The sequence below is a fragment of the Cyprinus carpio genome, chromosome B16 (assembly GCF_018340385.1).
Source record: "Cyprinus carpio isolate SPL01 chromosome B16, ASM1834038v1, whole genome shotgun sequence".
Taxonomy (NCBI): Eukaryota; Metazoa; Chordata; class Actinopteri; order Cypriniformes; family Cyprinidae; genus Cyprinus; species Cyprinus carpio.
Genome location: NC_056612.1, coordinates 10,760,441 through 10,783,003, shown reverse-complemented (window position 1 = coordinate 10,783,003; position 22,563 = coordinate 10,760,441). Strand labels below are relative to the sequence as shown.

At 35.1% G+C, this 22,563-nt stretch overlaps 1 protein-coding gene across 6 annotated transcripts in view; it reads right to left on the bottom strand.

The window, feature by feature from the left end:
- The window catches only part of col14a1a (collagen, type XIV, alpha 1a), a 115,525-nt gene extending 93,568 nt beyond the window's left edge, over positions 1–21,957 (bottom strand). For 3 of the 6 annotated variants that reach the window (XM_042740700.1, XM_042740703.1, XM_042740704.1), the window contains exons 1-5: positions 21,595–21,957; positions 20,078–20,199; positions 14,972–15,088; positions 9,423–9,566; positions 9,009–9,098 (exon numbers count right to left, since the gene is read on the bottom strand). In XM_042740700.1, coding sequence (XP_042596634.1) covers positions 9,009–9,098; positions 9,423–9,566; positions 14,972–15,088; positions 20,078–20,165 — 439 coding nt within the window. In that variant the 5' untranslated portion in view covers positions 20,166–20,199; positions 21,595–21,957. The remainder of the gene's footprint in view (positions 1–9,008; positions 9,099–9,422; positions 9,567–14,971; positions 15,089–20,077; positions 20,200–21,594) is intronic. The other 3 variants (XM_042740701.1, XM_042740702.1, XM_042740706.1) reach the window with 3 other exon arrangements.
- Positions 21,958–22,563: the final 606 nt, after the last annotated feature.

Here is a 22,563-nt window from a genome sequence, read left to right as displayed (position 1 = left end):
TTATTTACATACAAATAAACAATGTATAAGACATTAGAACTTATTGTTGGAAAATCAAATCAGTGTTTTTTTTTGTATTATTTATATACTATTATATTATTTATTAATGTTTTGAATTAACTTTTTAAAATTTTTTAGTAATTTCTTTGAAAATATTTTTATTTAGATTTAATTTACTTTTATTACAGTTTGTTTTTTAGTACCTCAACTTTAAATTTTAGTTAGCTACCAATGTAACATTTCTAATTTCAAATTCAATTCTAATTTATTTCAGCTTTATTTCAATTATATAATAATTGTAATAGTTTTAGTTAACAATAACGACACTACAGAGAAAATATAATATAATAATACACTGAATTAAAAAATTAGCAATGGTTTAAACATTATTACACTTTGATTTATGTTTAAAATGTATACATAAATACATTTAAAAGAAATAAAGAAATTTTGGTTCTCACATTAAACTTATTTTAAGGACGTTAACATATTTTTACTGGAAACCAAGAACTGATTAAAACAATAATTTTGCAGTGTTTCAACACAAATTTCTTTTTATTATCATGTTGGATTGTTCCCTAAAGACAATTTGATCCAAGATCGATTTAAAATCTTAATGACCTTGAATCGCTGCCAAGTACTCCTCCCAGGCGTATGAATTCACGGAGAGGGACCAACACATCATACTCCCAGATGCTTAATGGTGCTTGAGCAGAGGACAAGCTCCACACATATATTCAGAGTTATGCCCTGCTGGATTATTACTGATTCCCCCCGGTGGGCGGCACTGAAGCGGAGGTTTTATTACCACACTAGAGCAGTGTGTTGTAAATACCACACACCTGAGCTGAGACTTTTATTAGCGCGCATCAGACATCCCACAGATCACATGCAAGGTGAGAGATGAATGGGGATGTTGACGAGCAAAATGAAAGAAAAGATAGCAAAAGAAAATGAACCAAAATTGGACAGAGTTGGTCAGGGGACAGAGAGACAAAGGCAGTCAGGATTTCCAATATGATTGATTGATTGATGGATGGATGGATGGATGGATGGATGGATGGATGGATGGATAGATTGAAAGTTTGAAAGTCATTTGAAAGTTTTTTTTGTAATATTATTGCCTTCAATTTAATGCATCAATTCAATGCATCCTTACTGAATATATAAAAAGTATAAAATAAATGAATTAATGAATAAATTATATATTATTATATATTATATAAAATTATATATACATATTCAACTTGCAACATACCTAATTTTGTTAATCTTATTAATCTTATTACCACTTTTAAATGGTACTATAATAAATATAAGTTATTATAAAGTAGTTTTATTTATATTTTTATAGGAAAATAAGACAAAACACTGATTATGCATGATAATGTATATATTTTTTCACATGCATTACCACAGGCACTTCCAATTGGTACATACTACAAAAAAAAAAAAAATCTGTCCTAAGCAATAAATTCTCACATCAGTAACCTCATCATCAGAATGACACAATCATGTACCGCTGACAATGTTACAGCTGTCGGATCTGCTCTACATCTTCTCACTACGTGTTTGAAGAGAAACATCGTGGCAATGTGACAATGTGAAACGTCCAATATAAACGGCAACTCTTCATCTCAAAATTGCTCAATGAAAGTTTGCAGCTGAGACCGCATGTAGCAAATGCAGATTTGCACACACACACACACAGAGAGAGAGAGAGAGATTAAATATGCCGCTCTCCATGCATCATACCAACTCTTGAAGATTACATCAGTGCCTCAATGGCCCTGAGCTGCCCTCTCTCTTAATTACAGGAAGGGATATTAAATCAGGCATGAACCAGGGCATCCCTCTGCAATAGCCTCATGTATGGAGGATGTAATTTACAGTTACTTCCTGCAGGAACATCTACAGGAACTCAAAAGCTTGTGGTAACGGAGAGTAATAAACAAACAGGGGTCATAGAAACCAAAATTTGCAGTGGGATTGGACGTTGACTTGTCTTTAATGTTAGATTAGAGGTTAAAGAAACCCCTTAACAGCTTCAGTTTAATCCGAACCTTCAGTCCCCAGACAGCCATAACCGAAACAGCACTATTGAAATGAAGTCAACAGCAGTTGATCCCTCACTCACGCGGATTCTGCCCAATGCCTATAACAGGTCTTTTGTGGACTTCCTGACCTAGTACTGTAGTTGTAATGAAAAATTCAATCAGGCCTTAATAAACAGCTGGCCCATCTAGAGTTTGTTTGCTTATATGGACGAAAGGACAGGCGGGCAGCTGTGTGGTGCTAAGCGGCTGTAATGGCCTTTAGTTTCACATCTGGCACTGCAAAGATCAGCGGTCTGTCTTGCAATATGGTTGATGTGATTACACCAGTGCTACTACAAATTAATCACAAAACAGATTCCACATATACTCACTTAATCAGCAGAAGATTAAGAGGGCACGGCTGCAGCGCTGAACGAGCAATAAGGTTGGAATTTTAAACAGAGAAATAGTCCTTGTGTACTAGGCGATTGTGTTTGAGGCAGATGATTTTACTAGAAAAAAAAAATATATATAATAAAATTGTTGATGCAAATGGAATGTTTCCTGTATTATTATTATTTAGTGGCAATGCAGCACAGCTACTGAATGTACAGCTTGGATATATACATCAGTCTAGTTTGATTTATCAACAAATGACCCTTTGAGTGATTTAATTTTAATGAAACAAAAACATACAGGGCAACCGCTGAAGTCAGGTTCACAAACAAATGAATCTGTATTGTAGTGAATCAATACCATGCATATTCTTAAATGAATGACTCTTTGGTGTTGGTTATTTTTAGAAAATCAAATCCATATTGTGTTACCAGTGCAGTCAGATTCCCAAACAAATGACTTATTTGAATCTGTTCTTTTAGTGATTCAAAACCATACAGATTCTTAAACATACACCAGACTCTCTAACTAATGACTCTTTTGAGTAGGTTCTTTTTAGTGAATCAAATCCATTCAGCTTGACTAGTGCTGTCAGATTCCCAAACAAAATCAATCAGTTCTTTTAGTGAATCAAAATTGTACAGATTCTTAAACGAACAACGCTTTTGAGTAGGTTATTTTAAATGAATCCAAATCATACAGCATGACTAAGGTTTTTTAAATGACTCCTGAACAAATTAATCTTATTTTTAGTGAATTTAAGACATACAAAATTAACTTGTGTAGATACTAATTCATTCTTTATATGACAACTTAGTTAAACATATATATTTTGGCTGTTTTGTCAGTTGCACATTATAAAAATGAATGAATGAAAGATAATTTTTTGTTTGTTTGTTTGTTTGTTTAGTCTTGATTAGTTCTAAATTGTATTTACTGTATGATCCAAATTATGGTAATTATTTATTTTTTATATTTTATCCTCAAAAATAATAAAATAATCTTATTAATTATAATCTTATTAATCTAATTGTTAAGAGGAATTAGAACCAATATCAAAAACTCACAAAATTGAATAAGTGAAATTTCATGATCCCCAATAACAATAATAATAATTATTATTATTGTTTTTGTTATTAAATACAATTATTTAAACATAATTAAATTATTTGTTAAATACAATAATGTCTTAACTAATATGTGTTTAAACACAGCCTATTGTTTACTACTACTGTAGAATCACTGTGACCATGTTTGACCACGTCCTTGATCAATATTCATTGATTGCCTGATTAAGAACCAATCACTGCTTGTGTTTAAGTAGTACAGATAAAGTAGGCTAATCATAGCAATGTTGTTCCAGGAACGACAACAGATATTAGATCCAGAAACATCCTACTTGTGTAAATCAAGCTGTGCGTGTTTGACAGCCTTACCGAAGAATGCACAAATCAGTGATTAGTCTAAATATTAAATGAATTGGAATGACATGTAATTTTAATGCATTCTAGTCATATAGAAGTAATCCTAAACACACTTCCAGGCAGATGTGTACAGCATTCAAATTTTAAGTCGTAGTTCAGCTGACACACCAAAAAAGTGGCCTATCTATGATTTGACATGCTGCTTCATCGCAGCCAAACGCTCTGCCTATCGGCTCCCTCCACCAGCGGGCCGCGGGGCCTGATAAGACGTCACACTCCGAAAGTCTCCTTCAGAGAAAGTCCTGGAGCTCCTTCCTCCTTGTGAGGAAGATCCAGAGCGTTGTCCTTATCACTGCCTACCTCAGCAACCTGCCACCTGAGACCGGCGCCAAAATAGACATTATTAGCATTCCCAGTGCGTCGCACACCCTAATGCAGGGCAGCGGAGCGCTTTAAAGGACAGCCATATCTGCACCTTATACAGCACCTCCAAGAATAATGTTCTACACCAATGATCGCTTATTAAAAGCGCCTCCCTGTGTGAAAAATCTCACATTAAAAATACCATCAAGTAAGGCCAATTTCTCTTAGAAAAAGGGTCATCTGAGGTGAAGCAAAGCGTCCCCCATGCAGTCACCTTGGGTTCTCTCAGGGAGTGATATCATCTCTCTGTAGATTACAGTGGCTTCAGGTACTGAATTCCTAAATAACAGCCCTCTCACCTTACTCCAGTGCCCTGCCCTCTGGCAAAAAAAAAAAAGGTCAGAAAAGAGCATTATCAGGCCTTTCTTCTCACACTATTATCAGGGAGGGTGGGAAAAGGGGGATTGTGTGAAACAGACCTGACCATTGACCCCCACCGCCTTTTCCAGCAAGCCCAGACAAAGACTATCATGCACAGACAGTGGAAGTTGCATTCTGAATACCTTTCTCATTAAACAATCATTTTTGATCAATGTTTTTTGACTGAATCTTTAAAATGTACACATCAATCTCGACATTTTTTTTTTTTTTTACTAAAATCATATTTCTGCATTCAAAGACTGATTGACTTTATGTGTGAATGAGACTCTGAGTGATAAAAATGACTGATGACCATACATTATTTAAAGAACATGACAACGTTATTGAAACTCTAATTCGTTTTGACTAGCTTGGTAAAATCATGCACAAAATTTGAAGTATGCAGGTGAAAATAACAGATTTTTGGTCATTTGTGGAGAAAACAATGACTAGAAAGAGTCAGCTTGTTTCAGTCGTCAACAAATAATTACTCATAACACACAAGAGATGCTAATTTGTGCCGGAGTCGACGGCCTTGTGGGGAACATACGGCTGTGCTTCAGGCGACCCAAGTTTGAGTCTCTCTCTCCCACTTCATTTCATGTCTTCTCTCCAACTGTACTATCGAAATAAAGGCAAAAAAGGATGCTCAATTGTTGCCACTGACTTGTGTAACAATGAAACCTGAAGAAACAGTCATTGAACAAATGTGTGAACAAATCTTTCTTGTCAATCGATTCTAAAGATTTGATTCACTTGGATGAATAAAAATTCTTCTGAATCTGAAAAAAAAAAAAAAAAAAAAAAAAAAAGTTTGGGGTCAGAAAAATGTTTCACGTTTTTTTGTAAACAGTCTCATATGTTTGTTGGAACTGATGCCCTCGTTGGCAGCGCTCTGACATGTGGCACAGACAACACAACTTTGAGTCCTGACTCAAGATATTTCCTGATCCCACCTCCGTCTCTCTCCCACTTCACTCTTGTTCTCTCTACAACTGTCCTAACCGAAATAAAGACCAAAAATAAATCTTATGTTTCTTATGTTTACTGAAACAAAAATACAGTAAAAATGATAATAATGTGAAATATTATTAAAATGTAATATCTGTTTTCTATTTCAAAATATTTATAATACATACTGTATTTATTCATGTGGTGGGAAGTAGAATTTCAGCAGCCATCACTTTAGTCTTCAGTGTCGCATGCTGCTTAAAAAAATATTCTAATATGCTGATTTGGTGCTCAAGAAACATTTCTTGTTAATAATGTTTAGTTCTTATTATTTTTGTGGAAATTAATTACTTTTTATTAATTCGATCTGATTAATGCATCCCTGCTGTGTTCATTATTCTTAAAAGAAAAAAAAATAAGGTCATTCTGACAAAAAAAAATAAAAAAATATTCAAGGCTCATGAATATAAATGAGCAGCAAGTGATTTTCTGGAAAGTCAGGAAATGTGCAGTAGCCTTATATCAGAATTACTGCTTGCCATTTAAGTGTTTGTTTGCTCATGTGACTGCAAAATTGTAATTTGCACAGCCAGCTACAATTTTTTTCTTCGCCTCATATATAACCACAGATGTTGAACATGAAACACAATTATAGACATCCCATAAAGACCTGTTTGGTGAGAAGATAAAAAGCAACAGCTTTGTGTTTATGCCACCTTTCAATTTGCTTCTGGAAATGCTTATTTGTGAATTAGAGGATTGGGAAGAGATATAAAAATCTGACCTTTTTGTTGAGCTCAAAGTACCATTTCACAGCCCACACTGATGACACAGATCCTCAGATAGTCTAACCATTTACTTTCAACTCTGCCTGCTTGGGAAAATTCCCAGGGATGGCACATCAAAGAAGAGTCTGATTTTGTGATAGCCCACCATCCCATCCCACCAGCACACACACAAACACACACACACACACACACACACACACACACACACACACACACACACACACACACACACACACACACACAGAGATACAGGCAGCAGGACATCATCTATCTGTCTGAATATGCCTTGTGCCAGCGATAACCCTCTTGTGGCAATTCCCATCTTCAAGTTCTCGCTTTGAATATTATCTCATTGTTATTCTGTGCTAATGAGATCTTAAGCAGAGAATCAAATTAGTGCTCAGTCATAATCAAAGTGTGCAGTCATTCTTAACAGAACTGAACAGAATCATAGCTCCACCACCCACTTGGAGTCCGTGTGCCAAATCCTGCCAACTCTGACAACAATCTGAAGAGGAAAACAGGACAGCTAAGGTCTGTGTGAGACTTACCAATTTCAAACCTCTGCCACTTGGCAGGCACACAGAGGTGTCCTAAATTAAAGACTCCGAACAACAGATGCAAGACCATGTAGCACAAAAGCCATCCTACAGAGGGACCCGAGTTAAATGCTTCACTCAAGAGCACATTTCAGCCTCCAAGCAGCCTTGGCTGTTTTTACACCCACTAAACATCAATGTTCACGGCCAAACAAAGCAGAATCTCTCTTTTGAGCCGAGCATAAAGCCAAATGAGAAGGGCTGGAGACGCATCTCTTGCACAGTCGGTCATGAGTTCAGAAACCTTACTCTCGCATTCAACCTCCTCGGTTTCATCTATACTTTGTAACATAGCTTTTCAGTCAAAACTCCAGCATATATTCCTTTGTGTACACTGATGCCCTCATAATTGTAACAACTTGCTGTTATATTGGACTGGGCTGAGATACTAAGGTCTGGCCTTGAGAGACATCAGCAGAAACTTTCAGACAGGAACATCATCTTTGACTTTACTTCCTGAGCATGCTCATTTTGTCAAGTATGCCAGGGACATAAAAACCGGCGATGATGGGATCTACAGAGAGATGCCCCCTGCATCTTCAGCCAGTTTCAATTCTTATACATCATTGACAGCGGCACGGCTGAAACATCTTGACAGGAGGGCAGCTCACACTGGAAAAACAGCAATAATAAGTCTCAGAAGAACGTATAGAGAAATTCATATAGCTTATAATGTTATAAAGTGAAAGATAAAAGGAAAAGTGACTTTGAAAAGGAAGACCCACAAGAGAAGAGCCGATAGAAAAACAGAACCCCAAGAGATATGTCTTTAATATCTCAGTTGTCTCTGAAATGAGTGAATGGAGATTTTCATGTATTGCATAAGTTTTCTCCTGAGAAAAAGAGTCTCATGTTTTCTCGAGAGCTTTAACGTCATGTTCGCAATGTGTGTTCAAATATCCCATGATACCAAAGTTTTCCCAAATTTGAGATTTTAATATGAACTTAAACATGTCCCAACAAATTCTCACAAGGAAAGGAAGAAAGTAATCTGAGCTATCAATTTCAGAACTTTTACCAATACACTCAATTCCAATTCATAGCCAGTTTACTTTTTAGCAATTAAGTGTGATCTCATTCAATCTGCTTACGTCACACTCACGGTTAGGTTTAGGGGTGGATCTTAACATGTTTTTTCTAAAAAAAATAATATGTTTTCGTACAAATCAAATCCTACGAATTCAAATTAAATGACCAATTCACAAAATAGTTATGTTTTCTTATGCAAATGGATTGTTGATAATTGTGTGAAATAAGTGCCTCTCTCCTACTAAAGATATTTACATCTAAAAAAAAAGGTTGATACTTAAAAGAAGAATCCTGAGAACTCCATTAAAGGGATAATTCTCCCAAAAATGAAAATTTCCCCATGATTTACTCACCCTCAAGCCATCCCAGGTGAATATGACTTTCTTCTTTCAGATGAATACAGCTGGAGTTATATTAAAAAATGCCCTGGCTCTTCCAAGCTTTATAATGGTAGTGAGATTTTGAAGCCCAAAAAAATTAATCTATCCTTAGTAAAAGTACTCCACATGGCTCTGGCAGGTTAATAATGGCTTTCTGAAGCAAAGTGATGCATTTGTTTAAGAAAAATATCCATATTTAAACTTTATAAATCTTAATCTCTAGCTTCTGCTAACTGTCACACATGTGTTCACGAGAGAGTGGCTTTTCAGCGTTTGACGTATGAAGTTTTAAATATGAATATTTGTCTTATTTTATTAACTTTATTAACCCCCCGGAGCCGTCTGGAGTACTTTTATAATAGATGGATGCATTTTTTGGGGCTTCAAAATCTCGTACCCTCATACACTGCCATTATAAAGCCTGGAAGAGCCAGGACATTTTTTTTTATATAACTCCGTTTATATTTGAAAGAAAGTCATATACACCTAGGTTAGCTTGAGGATGAGTAAATCATGGGGTAATTTTTACTTTTGGGTGAACTATCCCTTTAAGGCTCCTAAGCTGTGAAAGAGCAAAGTCTGATCAATAAAAACATCTGGGGAGGTTAAACTTTGGCTTTACCTCCTGAGATCTCATTGCCCTCATCGACAGGTCCTGGTTCTTTCAGTCTTTGAGTTTGAGTGGTGTCTCCATCACTGCTCCGGTCTTCTGCTGAAGAGACATGAAGAATTAAACAAGTCCAAAATACTCAGCCATACATGTACGTATAACATACCGTGTATAACTTTAACTAAATATACAGTTAAAATTGTCTAATATTTTTAATATCAGTATATGAATAATTTAAACATGTAAGCCCTGTATACAGTATTTGTATACACAGTGTTACTATGTAAAATTGATGCTGTTATTTTGAAGGCACTAATTTTTTGCATTGTTTTCTTGAAACTCACAGGAGACTACAAATCAAACACATTTTTTTCACTTACAATCCGTTTCAGTGGGATTGCTTCAAAGAAACAAGGTATTTCGTACCAGTATATTTTCCCTGAAGTGCTCGGCTGCGCCTGTTTCCACTCACAGCTATAACCTTGACTGAATACTCCTTCCTGGGATTAAAATCCTTTATTATTGCTTTATTCTCTCCCCTTGCAATTTGCAACTCGGTTGTTTCCCCACCTGTCATCAGACACAAATCAGAGAAATCAGAGAGAGGATGGTTAGTATGCACTGTCTTGTATGTCTGTTTCTACTCAGAAACCTATCAAAGCCTGTTCCAAGCATGTCTTTAGATGCAATGACAGAAGGGAATAATGCTCTTAGTGATAATGCTATTGCTGAATAAAAACATGAAAAATAATGAATAAATGAATACCTTCATAAAATCCTATATATACACAGTCAGGAGTGTTTAACTGTAAAAGATTTAAAAGGTTTTTTTTTGTTTTTTTGTTAAGAATACCCTTCTGCTCACCAAGCCTGCATTTATTTGATCCAAAATACAGCAAAAGCATTAATATTCTGAAAATGCTATTTAAAATAACTGCTTTTTATTTGAATATATTTTAAAATGTAATGCATTCCTTTGATTAAAGCTACATTTGAATTAATTTCATCCTTCAGAAATCATTCTAATATGCTGATTTGCTGTTCAAGAATCATTTATTATTATTTTTATTATTATTATCAATATTTAAAACAGTGGAGTACATTTTTTCAGGGTTCTTTGATGAATAGAGAGTTGCAATGATCAGCTTTAATCTGAAATAAAAAGCTTTTGTAACATTATACACTATACATTCAAAAGCTTGGAGTCAGTACTTTTTTTGGGGGGGTTAATACTTTAATTTAGCAAGGATGTTTATTTATAATGTTACAAAATATTTCTATTTCAGATAAATGCTGTTCTTCTGAATTTTCTATTCATTAAAGAAACCTAAAAAAAATCTACTCAGCTGTTTTCAACATAATAATAATAATAATAACATTTTTAAGCAGCAAATCTGAATATTAGAATGATTTCTGAAGAATCATGTGAATGGAATAATGATGCTAATAATTCAGCTTTGAAATCACAGGAATAAATTACATTTTAAAATATATTAATATGTTATTTTAAATAGTAAAAATATTTCAAAATTTTACTGTTTTTGCTGTTTTTTTTATATAGTAAATGTATTTCAACACTTTAATGTTTTTGCATATAAGTATATATATATATATATATATAAAGCAACTTTTGAATCTAAATTTAGGAATAAATTCAAATTTAAATAAATTTAAAAAGCTGAAAGTTCATTGGTGGCTCTCATGTGTCAACTGTTTAATTATATGTGACCATGTGTCAGTTGTACATCACCTGAAAGCTGAATAAATAAGCTTTCCATTGATTTATGGTTTATTTGGATCGGATAATATTTGGCCGAGATATAACTATTTGAATATCTGGAATCTGAGCGTGCAAAGAAATAAAAATACTGTGAAAATCACCTTTGAAGTGGTCTAAATGAAGTTCTTAGCAATGTATATTACTAATCAAAAATTAAGTTTTGATATATTTATGGTAGGAAATTTACAAAATATTTTAATGGAACATGATCTTTAATATCCTAATGATTTTTGGCATGAAAGAAAAATCGATAATTTTGACCCATACAATGTTTTTTTCGCTATTGCTAAAAATATACCCCAGCGACTTAAGGCTAGTTTTGTGGTCCAGGGTCACATATATTTTTAACTTGACATATGAATAAAGAAAGGTACTTTGAAAACGATAGTAAAAAGCACTTCTGAATACCTATAACAATGACATTTAAATAATTCAATTATTAATTAATTAATTAATTAATTAATTAATTAATTAATTAATTAATTAATATAACCACAATTGTAATATGAATTATGTACATATCTATTTATTTCACAATTTAAAAATTTTATTTATTTCATGTTTTATTTTTTTAATTAAAACATTGATATTACATTCTTTTCAAGTGGCAGTCATAGTACTCCATACGTTACTAGCCCAAACCTACAACCTCTTGGCTACACCACTATTTCTATTATTCATACAAAGTTGATGTTTCATCACTAATTCTGATAAGGAAAGAAAGAGACAGTTCTTTCTGTGAACTTCCTTTAACAAATGCTTAGCGAAAAGTCGTCTGGTTGACAAAGTTGTCAATATAAACTGTCCATTAATGATTTAAAAAACACTGACGCTTGTTGATGAATTAATAATAATAAGAATGTTCATTATTACAGAAAAGACAGACAGACTAACAGATGTAGAAAATGGGCACCCCAAAATCTGTCCCCTCTGACATCTAAAAGTACTTCCAAACTGATCCAAGTTCTCTAATGCAAAAGCAAACACATAATATCCAAAATAGCCTAATAAACAATCTGTCCAAAGTAGCTTTGCTCTGAGCCAGAGGAGGAATAGCACTGGCCTGATAAGTTGTGATGCCAAGTTATCACCCAAATACAATCTGTGGGTGGATTCTTTATGGCCAATGCACAGCAAACAACTTCATAAGTTTGTTTGCAGTACTGACAGTGACAAATGGTCTGTTCTAAAAAGGTCTTGGCTGAAAACTCATCTTTCTCGCTTCATGACATCCCTGTCTGGTGACAAAGTCTAGGATCTTGACTTAAAAGAAATGTTTGCTTTTGGTGAACCGAGAAGAAATTACAACTTTCACTAACTTATAGGGATACTCCACCCAAAAATGGAAATTCTCATCATTTGCTCACCCTCATACTGACTTTTGTCAAATGAACACAAACTGAGAATTTTAGGAAAATAATCTCTGCGAGCCCATATACTGCGATTGAGTGAAAACCTCAAAGTTGATGCTTCAAAAACCACACAAAACGAACACAACATTCCATCTGTGTTCCATAGAAGAAAGTCATATATACCTGGAACAGCATAAGGGTGAGTAAATGAGAGAAGCTTCGTTTTTGTGTGGAGTATCCCTTTAAAGATCTATTCTTTAAAAATAAAATAAACCAAAAAACCATAGTGATGAACTAAAAAGTGCAGCCAAAATGTAATGCATTTGAATCAGTCATGCCTGAACAGAGGCATACTCATATCACAGTCCTTCAGTGTGATGAAGAAGTCTGCCCCTGCAATTCAGATCCCTGACCAATGATCCTGATTAAAATCCCCGTGGCTTGCCAAGAGATCAATTGAAGGGGAGTGGAAGTTGCTTATTCAGCAGTAGTGGGAGCATGATTGGGGTTAGACTCAGAGCAGAGGGAGTCAGAACTGGAGAACCACAGTTTGCTGATGATTTTGAAAAGTGAAAGAAGATTGCTGCAGACAGCAAACTGTCACCGGTTCTCACGACAACATCAAAGCGCTCAAATTCTCATTTGTTTAAACGAGGGGGAACGTAGGACAATGGGTTGGTTTTTCTTTTTCGAATATGTTTATTTTCTTTTTGTTTTTTATTTTTAGTGGGGGTGGGGGCATTTTGATTTTGAGGTAGTATTTGGTTACATCTAAAAATAGATCTCAATGCAAAATTTGAAACTTACTCTGTTTTCATATTTGACCACATCTATTACTGAACATATACTTAAAACTGAAGTTTATTTTGTTTGCGCTCAAGGGGAAAACATGTAACTTTTAAAGCAAGGAAAGTACCGCCAGAATATACCTTTTCAAGAGTGATTAAACACATTCAACATCTCACATCTCTCTCTCTCTCATTTTCTTGTGGCTAAGGGCACTTTGTGTGAGTCTGAATGTGGTTTTGTGTGAAATCATCTCGCTAGGGTGCACATCAGTCTTTCCTGCACAAGAACAGTACAAGCTGAGATGTCCGATTGATGAAAAATTACTCTTATGAATGGCTCTTTTGATGAGTCAATCAAAAATATTCACTAAACGGCCTCATTAGTTAGCTCTTTGAAACAGACTCACTCAGTAAGCGAATCACTTAAAGCCATAACTTTACTTTTATTGTGCTGTTATCTATTTGAAAATGAACCAGGAACTGCTATATATGAGATATATAAACACACTTTTAGTTTGTAAAATGATTCCATTTTCAGACTGCTTGGTAATGGCAATTTGTAAATAAAAATGCATTTTCTCAGAGTTTTGTTGTATATATTAATACAAATAATTAAACAAAAATAAATGAAGCAGTTATTGGTTATTATTTAACATTGTCAGCTTTGTTTGGGTAGCATAATTAACACAACATTTTCTCCAAACAAGCAAACATATTCTTATAAGACCATAAAGTGATATTTATATGAAGCAACTACAATTGTTTACTAGAATTACAGCATCAAGTTGGAACAAATTAACAGCTAAATCACCCACCCAAGTTCATACTTATATTCAGTTGCTGTCCATGACGGAATTTTTTAGATAGGACGATATGTAAATTAATATTGATTGGATGGAAGCAATGTTGCATCATATAAATAATATTTCTGATCTGTCACTTTAGTAATGAGAGGTGACTTTATACTGTCAGCCTCTTCAAACATCGGTGCAGTAATTAAAAGTTACCTGAGCTAACATATAAAATAAAATATTTAAATTTGACATTAATGCATTTGCGCTGCAAATCAGTGCATAAACTTTGTCAGCATCATCATGTTGGAATTTTCCAACTAAAACAGTCATTTGTTGTCATATGTTTCATTTTAGGAGCGTTGCCATTTTTGGGTTTGCAGCCCTTTCTAAGGATGCCAGTGTTGTTGTAAGATTGGACATTTACAAAGCTGACATCAGATACCATAAATACAAGCAGCTGGATCAGACATCTGACCTCCATCTGACCTCCTTGATTCTGACCAAGTACTGCAGCCAGACATTCCTCACCTCAATCACAAAAGAGTCACATTGACCCGCTCTGATGCAAACTATCAGCTGTCCTCATCCAACCCTGTTCCATCACTTTAATACCTCAATTCTGGCCGATAGAGAGAATTATCATGCCCATTAATGCCACTTTGCACATAGGAACACAGCAAATGAGCTGCTATAATTGAAACGAGTGCTTTTCCCATCTGTTGGGAACGTCTGAACTGGCTGATGAATATCTATTCTATGGACCCAGACCTAAAACACACAGAGCTCGGGAATGTGCTCTAAGAAACAATGAGTTTGGACATAGCTTATTGTTGCCCGAGAAAAGGAGGTTGTGAGTGTTTAACAAAGGGGTGATTTGACAGAACTGATGGCTAGTGCACCTGGTTTACATAAAACCAGAGAGTGACCTTGGCTGCTTTTTTTTATTATGAGGAGTATTATAGAAGCAGAAGAGGAATGTTTTTTGTTATGTATGTGAAGAAAAGAGTAGTTCTTATGTTGTGGGGGTTAACAAATACATCTGTCGAAGCTCACAGAGGGAAGTGAAGAAAGTCTGAATGCATTTAAGGACAAAAGTAAAGCTGAAAAGGACTAAAACTGAGACTGTATTTCATTAATAACAGATTTAACAGAAAGCAAACCTGTATGCATACAATATAGTACCACTACGTTTATTAATACTGACTGACCACAAAAGATCCAAACTAAATAAAAACACTGTTTCAATGTCATTGCTTCTTACCTGGTTCACTATTATATATAAATTTGTAGCCTTCATAATCTCCTTTTGGTTCCTTCCATGAGACAAGTAGCCTGCCTGCACTCAGGACTTTGAATCGAAGTCTTCTCGGAGCTGGAACTGCAAGGAAAGAAAGGAATTATAAACTGAAAATGTGCAAATTTTGACAAAATAAATCATTTTCAGTTGAGAGTTTAAATTGTACTTGGATACAAATCTAAAGAAAGGTATGTTTTAAGTCATATTCTCACTCTGTGTCCGATTTAAGGTTATAATAATCTGCAAGGTATTTAATATTAGGAAATGTACGGTGATTTAATATTATGATTTAATTGTCCATCCGACATAATGCACACAAAATCATGAACAGAGAGTTACAGTCTCATTAAAAATGAAAAGACGGTAATTGAGAAGAGAATGTGACTTTTAAAGGTCAGAAGAGCTATTTTCTAAAGCATCCTAAATACCAGTGAGGTTGAAGAGGAAGGCAAGTCTTAAAAAGTTCAAAAAAGCATATTACTTCAGTTTATGAGTGTCTACAGCCATAAACAACTGATTAGAGGTCTTCTTTCATCATTCAATCCTTAACATTTTTCTACTGAAGTAAATAAACCCTTCTGACCCATAATCAGTTGTTATGAGAAATCACCACACCCAAACATCACACATCCCACGTGTAAGGTAATGAAACATTGATTAATCAATGTTTCTCTGTGCTTACAGTATGTTGTTGACATGCCACAGTTCTGCTCAGAGAAAGAAATTGAGGTGCTACATAAAGTATATGAAAAAACCATGTTGGCAAAACAGAAAAGGAAAATAAGTAAAAAATAAAACCCAGAGGTCAATACTATTGGAAACAGGGAGTTTAGGAGACAGAGATAAAACATAAAACTAATCTAGGTGCACCAACCTGATGAACGGAACACTGCTGGGTTTCCTGTGGGGTGAACATTTCCTTTCTCATAGACACTCACACCACTCTGTCCAATATGTGTCTATGGGGAGCTACTGCATGACTTATTTCCATCAATCAATGTATATAGAAACACATTTCTGTGCTTCAAAAGTGGAAACTACCCAACTGGTAACAAGGCAGCAAGTGAAATGGCTGAAAGATTAGTCTAAATGAAGCTGTTTCTCACTAGGGGCTAGCTAGTTTGGGACCAAATGTTTGTTAGTGGTTATTGATAAACATATATTTTCTATGTGAATAAATTATATTATATTACTTGTGCTATAGAAATGGTCCCATATTTATTTTTTTACAGCAGCTAAAATGACCAAACACCAATATTAATGATTAAATGTATAAATGTGCATTACCATTCAAAAGGCTGGGGTTTGTACATTTTTTAAAGAAATCAATAGGCCTACTTTTTTCCAGCAAGGATGCATTAAAATAAATAAACGCTGTTCTTTTGAATTTTACATTTATCAATTATTTTGGGGAAAAAAATGTATCAAAATGTAATTTACACAAAAATGTTAATTAGCACAACTGTTTTCAACATTGCTAATAATACAAAATATTTCTTGAGCATTAAATCAACATATTAGAATGATTTCTGAAGAATCATGTCACAGTTAAAACTGGAGTAATACCAGCTGGAAATAATTTTTTGTGATCACGTGTAAATAAAAACAGAAAAGAGTTATTTTAAACCATTAAAAAGTTTAAAATTTTAAAGAGTTATTTTGTAATCATTTTCACAATGTCAATGTTTTTTTCTATATTTTTAATCAAAAAATTCAGCCTTGTGACTTCTTTAAAAAAAAATGTATCAACCCCAACCTTTTAAATGATCGTGTATACAGTATGAATCATTTATTAAAAATAATAATTAAAATAGTTTCTTTCTACAATGAACTGCATATTGTTTATATCCAAAATTACATTTGTTTTAATTGTTGAGTAAAGAGAATAAAGTATAGAGAGTCAAAGTTAATTTGACTATATTAAAATTTAAGGTACCTAACTTATCTAATAATTATTGTATCTAATAGTTCACAAAACATTATACAGTATATGTGCCTCTATAGCTTTGAAAAAAGTTATGGAACACCAAACTGTACTCTATTCATAGAAAGTGTCAGTCAAAATTCTTAGTCATTCGTGTGAGTGGGATGAAATGAGTACTGATATAGATCCAGCCATCCAGAGAATTTGGAATATTTTTTCACAACAGATCCTCTGCGTATAAAGTAACCACCCTGGTAGTACGAATTTAGAGGGGAAAAGCGTGTTGTTGTGCCAGCTCAGTACTGCACACCATGACGGAAATGAAAAATGTATGCGAAACGCAACTCAGAACGTAATTCCAACAATGTTGAAATGCGAAAACTCTGCTCACGAGCCATGAACAATGAAGAAGGACATAATACATTCATTGGCGTGAAAACACAACAGATTTCTGGAAGCAGTACCATGACAGTTTCATAGAATATTACTTGTCTTAGCACACCCAGGTATCCACGTCTCCTGGCTCTTGGTGATTAAAGGTTTTGTGCCAAATAGACTCCTGTAGAGATTGAGGGGGAGGTAAGGAACAACGGCAATGTTGGTTTAAGGGTGACAAGTGCTGACTTGTAACTTGAAACGAGAGAAATATGAGCAGGAGGTCCCGTATCTGTCCGTATGTTAGAAACGCGCACCCACAAATCCGCAGGCCTTTGATGTGGTTATCTTTCATCCTTTTGGAGACAATCACAGAGTTCTTACTCCAAAATCCACTGCATCCTTTTATCATCGTGCTTCCAATTACTCACCTGTCAGAAGGCTCCGCACTTGTTATGAAAGTTTATTTTCGACAAACTCAAAAATCACTGTTGAGGGAATTAAAATATGAATGCCTACTTAGCGGGAGCAGTCAGAAACATTCTGCACTTTACAATCGTCTAAGTCTGTTGGATGTGATGTAAATTTACACAGATCTGAGAAACAGGAATTACGCAGGACCAAATGAAAATCTGGGAGACTTGGCTACATTTCTCATCTCACCAATGTGTAAAAACACATTAGCTAGACAAATTGCTTGGTTAAAGGTTTTGTAATGAGATGTACTGCCTGTGTAAATCCAAACAACAATTACATTAAAACCGCGAATGTGAATTATTTTGTGCGTGTGACTGCTTGAGAGTTTTAACAAGCTTTCAGACAGACTGTTTAAGGCTGACCTTCAGATCTTTTGTTTCATTTTTCCACAACTTCATCACACACACAATACAGCCCCTTCTAAAATGCTTTCATAATGTCTCATCATACTGCTTTGTATCACTCCCTGTTTCTCAGCAGGGCATTGTCAGCATTTGCAATCATTTTTGCTCCAACGCATCAAGTACAAACACAGTGCAATGATTTTTACACATTCTCTATAGGAATATGTCAGGTTCGAAAGCTACAGTAAGTTAAGATCAACTGATAGCATTTGTGGCATAGTGTTAATTACAACAAATAGTAATTTCAACTCATCCTTTGTCTTAAAAAATGCAAAAAGTGAAGTAATGGCAAGGCACTTGGGGCTAATATTTAGAGGATATAAAAGCAGAAATTTAAGGCTTATAATTTTTTGCACATTTTCAAATTGAAATGTCTTAAATGTGCACTAAAAGCCACATTCAGTTTCCTCCAGAACAGATGAACATAAAAGTGGTCATTTTATGGATAACAGAAGTTCGGAAATTAAATATCCGGTGAGTGGTACTAGCAGGTTAATGCTCTATCACTTCTGAAAATAACATACCACCTACATGAAACCCTACACTTAACCCAACCTATCAAACATGAGATAAAACAAATATGCTTAAACAACCATGTCATTTTAGCTTGCTTCTACAAGTCCTTCAGCTCTTTATTAAGACTTTTTTTAAGCGCTGTAAGAGGTCCAATGCTGTACTGGGTGAGCTACAGAGCAAGCTTACTATATCCGAAAAGTCATACATATGAAGCTAGTTATGTGATTCAAACACCAAAATGAATTAGTTTACAAATCACGCTTAAACCTACTTCAAAAAAAAAAAAAAAAAAAAAAAAAAAAAAAATTACTCCAACCTACTCAGACAGAATGTGCTTTATTTTAAGGTCCAATTAACCATTAACTACAAATTTTGCCACAATAAACAACAAATTTGCTGCTTATTAATAGTTAGCAAGGTAGTTGTTATGTTTAGGTATTGGGTTGGACTAGGAATGTAGAATATGTTTTATAAGTACTAATAAACAGCCTATATGCTAATAATAGGCATGCTAATAAGCAAATTGTTAATAGTGAGAATCGGTACCTATACTAAAGTGTTACCGTGTATTATTAACGTTTAGGCATTGGCCCCATTGACTTCCATTGTAAGTGCCTTATTACAACCCAGATTTTTGCTTTTTTAAAAGCAGCAACAAGACGAAATTCATTTTCATGGTAATCAACATTATGCCACAAGTGCTGTCGATTCATCTTAACTTGTATTAAACCCAGAATATTCCTTTAACTAAAAGTCTTTGGTTTGTTTATTCCCATTCTGCTGCTCCACTGAGCAGTTTAAAATTACACCAGCAGCTTTCAGTGATTTGAGGGATGAAAAGAACCTGTCTAGGCAGCATAAATTTAAAGACTACACATGCCCATCACACAAGTGCTAGTCTGGGAAGAAGAGTGAATGAAGGCAAAAAATCAAAGAGTAATCCAAACTTTATCTTCCGAACAAAACCTCCCACTGCCAGAAGATGATCCAGGCTCCACCTTTCACTCCAGGGCCTGAGAGGAATGTGAAACTCCTTCCAAGCAGAGCAACCAATTAAGCCTTTAAGCTGCCTTGAGGGATATTATCATTGTGGTCCCCTGTGATGTTAGACTAAATGCTTTTCCACATCTCTATCCCATCTAAAATCCTCAAGACTCACTTTAGCTCTTTTTACTTTCTTACTGAGAGACGTTATACTAAAATGAGTCCCCTTAGGAGACATGAAAGTGCATGAAGGTTCAAATTCAAATGTAACCCGGTCATTGTGACTAAATGCATTAAATGATTAGGATAACATTTCATATTTTATGGTGCCACACAAAAGCCAATAAACCAGAGTAAATACCAATTCAGAACCATGAAGACAGCGATTACCTTGAGCCGAAACAGGGGTGAGAAACTGAATCAGTGCCAGCAAGATAAGCGGACACCACAGCTTAATCCTCGATTCCGACACCCGCATCCTTACAGCCGTGTGAGTGATGCTTGCCCTGCACCTACGGAGGCAGAGAAGCAGAGAGTGAGTGGAGGAATTCAGTGAAGCTGTGTAGCCTCAGGGGGATTTCAGAAACACAGAGAGGGAGGAGGGAAAGTTTCTGCTGGTCAAGAACAGTAAAGACTTTGTTGAGTTTTGATGGACAGCCAGTAAGAAGTGCTTCCTGAGGACCATTGTTGTTCCTGAGAACAAGCAGGCCACTACGGCTCCTGTCATTCATGTCGGATAAGAAGGCTGACGTGTGTTTAGAGAGGAAGCCGCCTGGGCTTGTTCAAGAGGGCACCCCCACTTAACTTAAACAGTGGTCTAAATTAGGGTCAAGAGATTATGCTGGTTAGCTGCAGACTATGGTATGTAGTTCAATAAGTCAGTATTCCTTAGCTGTTGTGACACATGGCTTCTTCTCTCTCTCTCTCTTTCTCCCTCTCTACATATATTGTTGTTGTTGGTCATGATGTGCCTTTTAATTACCGTTTAAATTAAAGCTTGTTTGGATGGCACATGGTTGTCCATCAGCATTTCACTATTAATTTATCTCAAAGCATGCTTTTTATTCTGTAAAATTGGATAAAAACCATGTTATCAAGGCTCAGAGCAATTCATTTCAGTCAAATATTTGGACTACAAGAGAAGCCTTTTTAAAAAGCCCACAATGCATGGTTAAATTCACTTGCTTGTCTGTATTTGTTTATTTAAACAAATCTCTCTCTCTCTCTCTCTCTCTCTCTCTATGTGTGTGTGTGTGTGTGTGTTTCACCTGCTACTGAATGATGAATCCTGAAATAAACATCAAGCGCTCACCTTGGCTTCATTTCTATTCTCAACAGCACAGTAAAGATGAAACGCGCTAAATTTAAAAATAGATGTAGGATACATGAAGTCAATTCTTTGAGCATCGGTGGTGTCTGGGACATCCCAATGATTCTCTCTCTCTCTCTCTCTCTCTCTCTCTCTCTCTCTCTCAGAGAGAATATTAAACTAGCAATAATAATAATAACAATAACAGAAAACCTACTTATTTATATAAACTATATTATAAAATTGTTTTAAGAACGTTTGAAAATTTCTATTTACGTCAGCTGGGGAAATATTTCACGGGTAAAAAATATAGGCTATATATAAAAATTTGTGCTGTAATTAAACACACTTTTAAGTTTGTTGTGTAAGAGATGAATTTAACTAAAAATGTTTTCCAAAATTATACATTAAATTCTCTGAAATAAATTCAAGAAAATGCATAACAATACAAAGAAAAGCGGCAAAACAGTCAAAAATATATCGCATATATTTTCTAGTCTGCATCTTGAGTAATTCTCACTGTAGGCTATTGTTTTAACAAACGCATATCAGATAATGAGTAGAGAATGTAACAGATGAAATCCGACAGCAGTCTTACCTTTCACACCATTCGCTTCAGTGAAATCCGCTTGATCTAAATGTGGTCCAAATTCCCGCGTCTTGTGATGGTCAGACTTCACTCGTATCTTCTCGCAGCTTCAGTCAGATGGCTCACAGCGCTCTCCGTGTGCGTGTTTTGTCTGTCTTTATGCGCCCATTCCCTCAGCTCTTCAGCTCTGCACCTCATTTCATCCTTTAGTCTTGAGTCTGGGGAAAAAAACGTTCATGCGACCAATTGCAGCCACTGGACAGACGACGAATGATCTCACGACAATCAAGAGCCCTTCTCAAATACTTGATCCTGCCTACATGTAGGCTGTTCAGCGCGGGGAAGAAAAGCCATTATCATTACATTTCAAGGGAATGCAAGTGTAAAGAACAATCATAACGCCTACACCAGGGTGATGGATGATTAAATTGACTGTTATGGCACTGCCTAATTATATTTTACTAACTCAAAATGTAATTGAATCAGTACGTGTGCGCAATTATTCAGTTACTTTTGAAATTTGAAAAGAAATTTTGTCAGAATTATCTGTCACAGTTAAACGTGAATGAGCATATTTTTTAACAAAACATCATAGCATTTTTATATACGTAGCCTATTTTAAGTGTAAAATAATACAAATACATAGCCTACTCTTTTAAAAACTTTTTGTTAGGGTTTTCACATCTTAATTTAAAAAGTCAGAACCCTCCAATACTCCATAATTAAACAAAGTGTTCAGCTAACCTAGCAGTTTCAATGTAAAAAGCCTCAGTATCTCAAAACAATATGCACTTCGATTCTCTTTGGAAGTACTTGTATTTTAGATTGATCATCGTATTGTATTTCTTTGTGTTCTGTTCTCTCCTAGAACACTGAGAAGAGCTTTTTATCCTTTCGGTAACACCTGCACCTTCTTATATCAGTTCAAATTGAGCAGGGAACAAAGCTATCTGAATGTACACAAGACGTGTTGAAAGG